This window comes from Rutidosis leptorrhynchoides, chromosome 6, assembly GCF_046630445.1.
Source record: "Rutidosis leptorrhynchoides isolate AG116_Rl617_1_P2 chromosome 6, CSIRO_AGI_Rlap_v1, whole genome shotgun sequence".
In the NCBI taxonomy this organism is placed as follows: Eukaryota; Viridiplantae; Streptophyta; class Magnoliopsida; order Asterales; family Asteraceae; genus Rutidosis; species Rutidosis leptorrhynchoides.
Window position 1 is genome coordinate 2679921 of NC_092338.1, and position 13068 is coordinate 2692988.

General features: G+C 32.9%; 1 protein-coding gene across 1 annotated transcript; it reads right to left on the bottom strand.

The window, feature by feature from the left end:
* Positions 1-3481: 3481 nt before the first annotated feature.
* On the bottom strand, positions 3482-5999 carry LOC139853098 (uncharacterized). Its single transcript, XM_071842471.1, has 4 exons — positions 5602-5999; positions 4287-4515; positions 4034-4158; positions 3482-3896 (listed from the first exon to the last, which is right to left on the bottom strand). The coding sequence occupies exons 1-4, from the start codon at positions 5950-5952 to the stop codon at positions 3810-3812; spliced, it is 792 nt and encodes a 263-aa protein (XP_071698572.1). The 5' UTR covers positions 5953-5999; the 3' UTR covers positions 3482-3809.
* Between the last annotated feature and the right edge of the window lie 7069 nt (positions 6000-13068).

Genomic DNA, 13068 nt, shown 5'->3' on the forward strand with positions numbered 1-13068 from the left:
CCATGTATATATATTATTTGGAACAACCATAGACACTCTATATGCAGTAATCTTGGAGTTAGCTATACAGGGTTGAGGTTGATTCCAAAAATATATATACTTTGAGTTGTGATCTAGCCTGAGACGTGTATACACTGGGTCGTGGATTGATTCAAGATAATATATATCGATTTATTTTCTGTACATCTAACTGTGGACAACTAGCTGTAGGTTACTAACGAGGACAGCTGACTTAATACACTCAAATCTTTAAAACATAATAAAAAATGGTTGTAATTATATTTTGATCATACTTTGATATATATGTACATATTTGTATAGGTTCGTGAATCGATCCGTGGCCAAGTCTTATTTCCGAGGAAGGAAATATCTGTGAAAGTGAGTTATAGTCCCACTTTTAAAATCTAATATTTTTGGGATGAGAATACATGCAGGTTTTATAAATGATTTACAAAATAGACACAAGTACGTGAAATTACATTCTATGGTTGAATTATCGAAATCGAATATGACCCTTTTTATTAAGTCTGGTAATCTAAGAATTAGAGAACAGACACCCTAATTGACGCGAATCCTAAAGATAGATCTATTGGGCCTAACAAACCCCATCCAAAGTACCGGATGCTTTAGTACTTCGAAATTTATATCATATCCGAAGGGTGTCCCGGAATGATGGGGGATATTCTTATATATGCATCTTGTTAATGTCGGTTACCAGGTGTTCACCATATGAATGATTGTTATCTCTATGTATGGGATGTGTATTGAAATATGAAATCTTGTGGTCTATTATTACGATTTGATATATATAGGTTAAACCTATAACTCACCAACATTTTTGTTGACGTTTAAAGCATGTTTATTCTCATGTGAATACTAAGAGCTTCCGCTGTTGCATAATAAAATAAGGACAAGATTTGGAGTCCATGTTTGTATGATATTGTGTAAAAACTGCATTCAAGAAACATATGTCGATGTAATATATTTCTATTGTAAACCATTATGTAATGGTCGTGTGTAAACAGTATATTTTAGATTATCATTATTTGATAATCTACGTAATGTTTTTAAAACCTTTATTGATAAAATAAAGGTTATGGTTGTTTTAAAAATGAATGCAGTCTTTGAAAAACGTCTCATATAGAGGTCAAAACCTCGCAACGAAATCAATTAATATGGAACGTTTATAATCAATATGAACGGGACATTTCAGATAGGATTTGCTTCAGGAAATGTTAGCGCATCAGTTGGATGAGATTCTTAATTTTTCATTAACAGCTCATTATTATATTCTGCAACTAAGCGATAAGTTTAAAGTCTGGAAAATATCTTGAAATTTTGCAATCACAAATTTTCTAGTAAAAGCATATATGAAGCATTTATTATGAAGAAAGTTTTCTCCATTATATCAACATCACTTTTTCTGTCCACATAGTTCAAGCTGTGAACATATCCTGAATAGGACAGAGCTGTATTCATTTACTTTTTGATATCTTGGAACCTTAAAATTTTCTAGCCTTCCCTCGAAGATGGAAGTAATATTTCATTTTTAATTATCAAATTTATTATCTTTTTCATAAAATATAAGGAATTTTTATGGTAAAATACTCATTACTTAAGATATATCAATATGTTTTCGAATAAAAGTAATTGCTCTTGACTTCTGAACAACTAGTGTTGTTTTTATTTATGGTTTCTAGAATACAAATTTAATTCAGATTTAAATTTACTTTTATGGTTTGAAGTAAAATTTTGGTTACTTTTAACGTTTATGATTTGGAATAAAATTTTGGTTACTTAGACTGATATATGCATTTTGTTATACTAGATGTCGATAATAAAAAGAAACGAGAATTCAAATAATATTAAATATATAAGATATATAAATTTAATAATATTTACGTAGGTATATCTTCACCAGTCATATATTTGATAAAAATTTTATTACTTTTTTGTATATGTATAAGGATGTATAAATGAGTATGCACATATTTTATTACATATGTATATATTTATATATGTATATATGTATATAAGTATTCAGGGTGATAAATGTATACATTCATGAATGATAAATTGTTATTCATATCCGATCCACTAATTTTCACATCATCCATATCCATATCCATATCCATATCCATATCCATAACCGCTATTTATTAGTTAGAACATACACGTCCATTGGATCGGATCCGATGAATACCGATAGATCGATATCCCTTGTCATCCCTAAACAAAACCAACGCCCCAGAGACTAAACCACTCTGACGGAGGTGAGCAACAAGGAGGCGACGAATGACGACGTCGCCGTTGGAAAGGTGCTCCAGAACGGAGCTGCACTCTATTGCTCTAGACATGCACGCAAGATATTGTCTTCATCTTCTCTAATCTTCTCTAAGGTCGTTCCTCTTGCGTGAGTGAGACAACCTAACTAGGGGTGTGGATGGTAAAAAACCAGACCAAACTAGTTCAGGTCCAATTCTGTCCCGAGCCTCAATCTGTAGTAAGAAGTAGGATCGAGGATCGAACCATTTATTTTCGGTTCGGTCTGGTCCGGTTCGGTTCGGTTAATTTTAGTGTTATTTTCGGTTTGGTCCAGTATGATCCAGACCAAAGAGGCAAAATGTAGACCGAGGGACCAGACCGAAATAGCCCAATTTAGTTCGGGATCCGCTCAATTTTTCATATTTGGTTTGTTTCTTCGATTTTTCTCAAATCGTGCACACTCTTAAACCTAGCCCATTGAAGCACCATATTCTCTCACATGGTTTATCCCGGATGCTCAACATCTCTTCATAAATGAACAACCTACAACTTTCATAATATGATGTGGCATTTCACATTTTGAGGTATGTTGTACTTTTTCTCAACAACTGAATTTTGTATATATAGACTCGCGCGAAAGAAACTAGAAGAGGGAATTAAAAAAGGAAAATAATGTCTTCAACCCATAACTCATTGCGAAGCGTCCACCGCTCTATCACGTAGTGGAAGTTTTTTGTAGTACAAAAATATATATTTTCAATAAAAATATTTAGTTAATAAACTTAACATAACCCACTTGTAAATAAAACGTACAATAATTTTCGTTTTTTTCTTTTGATTATATACTAACTACATGGAGTATATGATATAACGTGGGTAAAAGAATAAAAAAAAACATTGTTATAAAAAACAGTTTAAAAATTTTTAAAGCAAGAAATATAAATAAAAAATTTGAGGTTTAAACAAAAGATAAAATGAGATGAGAAAGTGAGAAGACTTGTTCTTTTTTTTTTTTTTTTTTTTTTTTACAAAAGGGCCAAAATTGAAAATTGTGATTTTTTTTTATTATAAAAATTGGTGTAAATGAAGGGGTAAATATAAAAATTGTGGAGGGCTACTAACCTAGATGCCCAACCCAAGACTATCACGTCATCCGAACCTATCACCAAACCACTCTTGATTACTGATTATATGTGTAATTTACAGTAATGTTCTGTTTCTTCAAAAGGTTATGAAGTATGCTATCTTCCTGTATTTGTGACCCTACTTGGGATTGTATAAATGAAGACAAATTATAAGCAACAATGTTTGCAGTTATATAAACTAACAGCACTAATTAAAGATTATATAAACTAAGAACTTTCCTTCATATAATTCAGGATGTTCCATTTGTTTGATATCTTCAGCCTGCCTTGTTAACACTGGATGCGCATATGAGACTCGACTACAGCACACACACAACAAATGTAACATCTCTGCCATTTCTCAAAACACTTGTTGATGCCGGAAGCATGTGATGCATACATATACTACTACTACTATTACTACTCGGTGGTTTCAGCTTTCTCTAAGCTTGCCATGTATGTGATGTAAACCGTCCATATATACGCAAAAGAGTTGCTCACTAGTGGCTGCACAACATCAAAATATCAAAAGTTAACATGGTTAGATTGTACCCACAAAATGTTCAGAACCATATGCATAGTTTATTATTACATTCAACATTCAGATATCTACAAACAAATTAAACCCTTTATGAATTAATTACCTGTAAATGAACAGGGACAAATCTGAATGTGATAAAATCACATATAGGCCAGTACATAACACCACCGATCAACGTAGGGACCAAGTCTCGCTTCAATCTAGCCTCAATTTCTGAACCACTTTCACCTGATTTATATTCCATTCTCAGTGTTAACACCATACGCTAACATCAAACTTAAACATAATAATATTATTATTATATACAACAAAACACATTAAATAGCACATGAAAATGATGATGATGATGATGATACCTTGTAGTGCCGCATTTACAGAGAAGAATACAACAGTCATAATAGGCCCAAAAATGGCCTGTCCCATGAACATTTTCGTGAAAGTTGCAATAAGGTCTCGTTTTGGAAAAAGTCTTGAAACAAAGTTGAACCAGAAATGCAATGATGGACCTAATATTATCATTCCATATCCAGCCATACGGATAGTCCTTACAAGATTATAAGGCTCTGAACTTGACCCTGTGATTGTCTAATTATAGTGAAATTCAAAACCCAAACCAAATGTTAGCAGCCTTGGAAGAAAAAAAACTACTCTACTATATAAAATCATAGTATCTTTTTGGCAAAACAAGTGATGGTAATTTTGGGACCATGTTGACATCGAACTAATCAACATTGATCTTATATAACTTACTTCATATACACTATATATTTATAATCATTAACTAAGCCATTGAGACATCAATACATAGTCATTGCAACCTGGTTATTACAAGATCATAAAACAACAATACAACAAATATGGCGTTTGCACTAGTCTTTAATTTCATGTCACCCTACCTACTAAGGGGGTGTTTGGATTTGCGTTTTGAAAATTGATTATGTGTTTTGAATAATAATCAAATAATCAACTGTAGCATAACGTGTTATGCATTAATGTTGTCTAAATTTAATTATGCTGTTTCATAAAGTAATAATCTGATACTCAGTTTTGTAAGTGTTTGGTAAAACAGATTATTTGATAAATTAACACATTATTAGGAAGAAAAATAGGTGGAAAAGGAATGAATCAGATAATCTAATAATCATGTTTTAATACAGTAAAGGGTAACTTGCTTTTTCATTTTCACGTTTTGAGACTATCAAAACGCAATTAATTGATTTTAAAGTTGGATTTGCCAAACACTATTATTTAATTATTTACGATTTGAAATCGTAATAATCATATAATCATCTCTAAATCGCTACCATAAACACCCCTTAAAGCCACATAATCTCGGTCTGCTCCATTATTCTCGAATAATCAAAACTCTTCTACTAAAACTAGAATTTGATTGTGAATTGTGTTTTTAGAAACAACATTTTCAATTAAAATTACCAAAAATCGTTTCTTGAACAAGGGAAAGCTAGTGACTACTTTTAAGTACAAAGCATAAAAAGAACACATTTGTAACATTTAAAAGCTAACAAAAATCAATGGCTACTAACAATTCCGGCACCAACATTAACAACTTCAATACAGGACACAAAAAACAACTTCAAAAATTAAACTTTAATTAATTAACAATAAATAAAGAAGAAACAGTGAAAAAAATTTAAGGTTAATTAGAGTTACCTGAGAAGATAAATCAGCCGCGGTATAAATAAGGGCGGAAGTGATACTTTTAGTCAAAATGGGTCGAGTCTTAATCATACCCAAATACCAACCGACAAACCCACTATTTGAAATCCAAGAAAATCTTGTAGTAGTAGTAGTATTATTAGTAGCAGCAAATGGAACAGAAAAGTCAATATCTTTGACTTTTCTTTTAAGAAATCGGTTGTTGGAGAAGGAAGCTTTTGGTTGTTGGAAAAGGGGCGGTCGGTTAATCGGAGCTCCGAATGAGTTGGAGATTGAATGTCTTTTCCATATGGTATTGATGTAAACATGTGCTTTGCTACCATTCTTGAAGAAACTTGTGCTCATTTTTGTTCCTGTATTTTGGGGACGCTGTTTATTATATTTTTAGGGTTTAGGTGAAAGAGGGGTTTTAAGAATGGGAAGAAGTCGGGTCGGCTATATATTACTCTTGTATTTTTAGGCAACAAAACGTGTTGTCTTCTCACGAGTTCAAATAAATACAACATTATATTATAGTCCACTTGAATATTCAAATTAATTGTTCAGTTAAATAAATAGTAAAAGAAATAATGTAATAAAAATAATTTAAACAAGTATTCGGGTCGGCCCGCTTCGCTGGGCCCAAAATCGCTAGCAAAGAAAAAAAAAAACTGCCCCTGCAAGAATCGAACCTGCACCCATCTGGAAACAATAAAGGCAACCAAGCCACCCAACCACTTATGTTGCATGTTAGAAGCAGAATTATTGTTGTTATTTTGCATTGCGGCCTGCACTGCGGCTATGTTCGCAGCAAGGAAAACACGGAATTCTTCCTCACTCATGTTCAAGTTCTGACGAGTTGTCGGTGCCATTTCCTTCAAAAATAGTCAAAAGAATTGAGTTAATCATATAGAATTTAAGAGTAGTCAATAGTATTTCGTAGCATAATATGAACTTATTTATAAAAGCTTTTTCTTCATATTAGCATTTTATAGTTTTAATTCGGATAGTACCTACCCGTTAAGTTCATACTTAGTAGCTATTATACAATTCAACTACTACGATTCTATATGAAAAACTTATTACAATAATATTTCACGTTCAAATTTTATACAATATTCTACAAACTTACAATACCGCTATTATACATATAGGATGAAATATAGCACATAATAACTTTGCTACTCGGCAGCTATAAAGACAATTCTAGTTAATACGTAAGTCGTTCAGCAAAAGAAATAAAGACACGTAATTCAAAAGTCCAGAAACAAGTCATGCATTCTAGTTTTACTAAGACGACTTCCCATCCTTGATCTTGTGGAAAGTAACCGTTATGACCATTGGTTATGCAGCATGTTGTAATGTCGTCGAAAGGACGAGGGTTTCGTAATGTCCAACAGCCCCGTAATAATCTAAAAACCTTGTTTCTCACCCCAACTACTGAATCCGTCACTTGTGGGAAGGTTTTATTTAAAAGTTGTAATCCGATGTTCTTTTTCTCATTTTGGCAAGAAGCGAACATCACTAACCCGTAAGCATAACATGCTTCTTTATGTTGCATGTTAGAAGCTATTTCTAACTCACGAAATCCTATGTTGGGATATGTTGAGTCAAAATAGGTTCTTAACCCATAGCGTAAAATTGCATTTGGGTTCTCCGCATTTAACGCTTTAAAGAAAACACGGCGTAACTTATGGTCTCCCCAATGTGATATACCCCACCTATCAAAGGAAAGTCTTTTATAAACTAAGGCATTTCTGAAAAGTCTTTCAAATGTTTGACAAGTTAATTTCGCCATAACTAAATGTGCTGATGAATTCTGACCGACTCTAGACAAGATTTCCTCAATCATATCCTCTGGTAGGTCTTCTAAAATATTCGGTTGTCTACCCTTAACGTCCATTTTGTTTTTATACTGTAAAATAGACAAGGATTAGATTCGTAAAAGATAATTAACAAACAATACAAGCAATTTTTACATAGAACATAAAAGTACAAGCACACTACAATACATATAATACACAACATGATTACAACCCTCTAATCTGAATCACTGGTTTCTTCTTCTTCGGACTTGGTTCGTTTTCCTAATTTTCTAGGGATATATGGTGTTCCTCTAATACGAGCTTTCGTTTTCCACAATGGTTTAGAAAAACCTGGTGGTTTAGAGGTTCTCGGGTTATTGTTACAATTTAGGAAATACGGATGTTGCCGATACATATAAAGTTCATCGGGGTTGAAATCAGGTTTCTCTATTTATATACCTTTTCCCCTATTATTTTCTTTTGCTTTGTTAAATTGGGTCGAGGTAATTTCTATAACATCATCGGAATTCTCATCGGGATCCGATTCATCGGAAAATTGGTAATCTTCCCAATATTTTGCTTCCTCGGCTGAAACACCATTGACCATTATTAACTTTGGTCCGTTGGTTGAGGATTTTCTTTTATTTAACCGATTTACTGTAGGTATCAATATTTCTTCCTCCGGAACCTCTTCTTCTTCCGGTTCTTCCTCCTCCGGTTCCTCCTCTTCCTGTTCCTCTTCTTCCGGTTCCTCCTCTTCCGGTTCCTCCTCTTCCGGTTCTTCTTCGGGAATTTGTGAATCTTCCCAAATTATATTCGACTCTTCATTATTTCTAGGTGAGTCGATGGGATTTGTACTAGTGGTAGACATCTATCACTTAATATCAAACACATTAAGAGGTTAATATATCACATAATATTTACATGTTAATAATATATAGTTTCCAACAAAAGTGTTAAGCAATCGTTTTTAAAGAAAACACGGTCGAAGTCCAGACTAACTAATGTATCCTAACAAACTCGATAAGACACACTAATACAAATTTCTGGTTCTCTAAGAGCAACGCTCGGATACCAACTGAAATAACAGTTGGGGACGCATCTCACTCAGTGCCTTCCCAGCTAACCGCCTGGTGACCACTGAGTGTACCTCAGACACTGATTTTACAGCTCTGCCTCTCGGCAAAACCAACCATATTCGGACCGCGAGGAGTAAGAGCCAATGCTTCGTCACAGGTAACACTGTGAGAACCCCCTCTACGATTAAGCCGACGACACAGCTTAAACCAGCTCTGATACCAACTGAAATGTCCCGTTCATATTGATTATAAACGTTCCATATTAATTGATTTCGTTGCGAGGTTTTGACCTCTATATGAGACGTTTTTCAAAGACTGCATTCGTTTTTAAAACAAACCATAACCTTTATTTTATCGACAAGGTTAAAAAGACACCACCTAGATTATCCAAAAATGATAATCTAAAAATATCAAACTTACACACTACCAATACATATTGGTTTACAATATTAATATGTTACAACAAAGTAAATCTCGAATGCAGTTTTAAACAATATAATACAAGCATGCTGACACCAAATCTTGTCCATATATTAGCATGCAATAGCGGAAGCTCTTAATAATCACCTGAGAATAAACATGCTTTAAACGTCAACAAAAATGTTGGTGAGTTATAGGTTTAACCTATATATTTATCAAATCGTAATAATAGACCACAAGATTTCATATTTCAATATACATCTCATACATAGAGATAAAAATCATTCATATGGTGAACACCTGGTAACCGACATTAATAATATGCATATAAGAATATCCCCTATCATTCCGGGACATCCATCGGACATGATAAAATAACATCGAAGTACTAAAGCATCCGCAATCATGGATGGGGTTCGTTAGGCCCAATAGATCTATCTTTAGGATTCGCATCAATTAGTAGATCGGTTTACTAATTCTTAGGTTACCAAGCAAAAAGGGGCATATTCGGCATCGATCATTCACCCATATAATGTAGTTTCATTTACATGTGTCTATTTCGTAAAACATTTATAAAACTGCATGTATTCTCATCCCAAAATATTAGATTTTAAAAGTGGGACTATAACTCACTTTCACAGATTTTTTACTTCGTCTGGAAGTAAGACTTGGCCACTGGTCAATTCACGAACCTATAACAAATATGTACATATATATCAAAGTATGTTCAAAATATATTTACAACATTTTTAATACGTTTTACTGTTTTAAGCTTATTAAGTCAGCTGTCCTCGTTAGTAACCTACAACTAGTTGTTCACAGTTAGATGTACAGAAATAAATCGATATATATTATCTTAAATCAATCCACGACCCAGTGTATACACGTCTCAGGCTAGATCACAACTCAAAGTATATATATTTTTGGAATCAACCTCAACCCTGTATAGCTAACTCCAACATTACTGCATATAGAGTGTCTATGGTTGTTTCAAATAATATATATACATGGGTCGATATGACATGTCAAAATATTTGCATACGTGTCTATGGTATCCCAGGATTACATGATATATTAGAATACATGTATAATACAATATGAGTTAGCTAGGATATGATTAATATAGATTTGTTACCAATTTTCACGTAGTTACAACAAGCAAAAATATCCAATCTTGTTTTACCCATAACTTCTTCGTTTTAAATCCGTTTTGAGTGATTCAAGTTGCTATGGTTTCATATTGAACTTAAGTTTATGAATCTAAACAGAAAAAGTATAAGTTTATAGTCGGAAAAACAGGTTACAAGTCGTTTTTGTAAAGGCAGTCATTTCAGTCGAAAGAACGACGTCTAGATGACCATTTTGGAAAACATACTTCTACTTTGAGTTTAACCATGATTTTTGGATATAGTTTCATGTTCATAAGAAAAACCATTTTCCCAGAAGAACAACTTTTAAATCAAAGTTTATCATATTTTTTAATTAACTAACCCAAAACAGCCCGCGGTGTTACTACGACGGCGTATATCCGGTTTTACGATGTTTTTTGTGTTTTCAGGTTTTAAATCATTAAGTTAGCATATCATATAGATATATAACATGTGTCTAGTTGATTTTAAAAGTCAAGTTAGAAGGATTAACTTTTGTTTGCGAACAAGTTTAGAATTAACTAAACAATGTTCTAGTGATCACAAGTTTAAACCTTCGAATAAGGTAGTTTTATATATGTGAATCGAATGATGTTATGAATATCATTACTATCTCAGGTTTTGTGGATAAACATACTGGAAATGAGAAAAATGATGTTATGAATATCATTACTATCTCAGGTTTTGTGGATAAACCTACTGGAAATGAGAAAAATAGATCTAGCTTCAAAGGATCCTTGGATGGCTTGAAAGTTCTTGAAGTAGAATCATGACATGAAAACAAGTTCAAGTAAGATTTCCACTCGAAATAAGATTGTTAAAGTTATAGAAATTGAATCAAAGTTTGAATATGAGTATTACCTTGTATTAGAAAGATATCTTACTGTAAATAAGAAAGATTTCTTGAGGTTGGATGATCACTCAAAGTGGATTTGCAAGATTGGAAGTAAGCTAGCAAACTTGGAAGTGTTGTTGGTGTGTTCTTGAGTAGTGGTTTTGTAACTTGGTTTATATATGGATTTATGAACTAGATTGAGCTAGATTTTTATGAAGATAATGAATAACACTTGGAACAATAGAAGAACACTTGAGAGAGAGTAGTTTGATTCAAGAAAATTAAAAAATGAATGTGTTTGTGAGTCCTCTCATTCACGTGAATATAGGGCTTCCATATAGGCTCCATTAGTTTGTAATTTTGTGAGATATTTCATGCTAGATGTTAAATGATGGTTCCTACATGGTTAGGTGACTCACATGGGCTGCTAAGAGCTGATCATTGGAGTGTATATACCAATAAGAAATACATTTAGAAGCTGTGTATTGTACGAGTACAAATACGAGTACATACGAGTAGAATTGTTGATGAAAATGAATGAGGATGTAATTGTAAGTATTTTTGTTAAGTAGAAGTACTTTGTTAAGTGTCTTGAAGTCTTTCAAAAGTGTATGAATACATATTAAAACACTACATGTATATACATTTTAACTGAGTCGTTAAGTCATCGTTAGTCGTTACATGTAAGTGTTATTTTGAAACCTTTAGGTTAACGATCTTGTTAAATGTTATTAACTCATTGTTTATTATGTCTAATGAGATGTTAAATTATTACAATATCATGATATCATGATGTATTAATATATCTTAATATGATATATATACATTTAAATGTCGTTACAACGATAATCGTTACATATATGTCTCGTTTCGAAATCCTTAAGTTAGTAGTCTTGTTTTTACATATGTAGTTCATTGTTAATATACTTAATGATATGTTTACTTATCATTTATCATGTTTATATATAGTGTATCAATATCTTAAAATGATTCATATGTATTTAGTAAGACGTTGTTATAACGATAATCGTTATATATATCGTTTTCGAGTTTCTTAACTCAATAGTCTCATTTTTATGTATATAACTCATTGTTAAAATACTTAATGAGATATTTAATTATCATAATATCATGTTAATTTTATATATATATATATATATATATATATATATACATATATATATATCCATATATATGTCATCATATAGTTTTGACAAGTTTTAACGTTCGTGAATCACCGGTCAACTTGGGTGGTCAATTGTCTATATGAAACCTATTTCAATTAATCAAGTCTTAACAAGTTTGATTTGTTAACATGTTGGAAACACTTAATCATGTAAATATCAATTTCATTTAATATATATAAACATAGAAAAGTTCGGGTCACTACAGTACCTACCCGTTAAATAAATTTCGTCCCGAAATTTTAAGCAGTTGGAGGTGTTGACGTATCTTCTGGAAATAAGTGCGGGTATTTCTTATTCATCTGATCTTCTCATTCCCAGGTGAACTCGGGTCCTCTACAAGCATTCCATCGAACCTTAACAATTGGTATTTTGTTTTGCTTTAGTCTTTTAACCTCGCGATCCATTATTTCGACGGGTTCTTCGATGAATTGAAGTTTTCGTTGATTTGGATTTAGTCTAATGGAATAGTGAGATCTTCTTTAGCAAAACATTTCTTCAAATTCGAGACGTGGAAAGTGTTATGTACATCCGCGAGTTGTTGAGGTAACTCAAGTCGGTAAGCTACTAGTCCGACACGATCAATAATCTTGAATGGTCCAATATACCTTGGATTTAATTTCCCTCGTTTACCAAATCGAACAACGCCTTTCCAAGGTGCAACTTTAAGCATGACCATCTCACTATTTTCAAATTCTATATCTTTTCTTTTAATGTCAGCGTAGGTCTTTTGTCGACTCTGGGCGGTTTTCAACCGTTGTTGAATTTAGATGATCTTCTCGGTAGTTTCTTGTATTATCTCCGGACCCGTAATCTGTCTATCCCTCACTTCACTTCAACAAATCGGAGACCTGCACTTTCCACCATAAAGTGCTTCAAACGGCGCCATCTCAATGCTCGAATGGTAGCTGTTATTGTAGGAAAATTCTTCTAACGGAAGGTGTCGATCCCAACTATTTTCGAAATCAATAACACATGCTCGTAGCATGTCTTCAAGCGTTTGTATCGTCC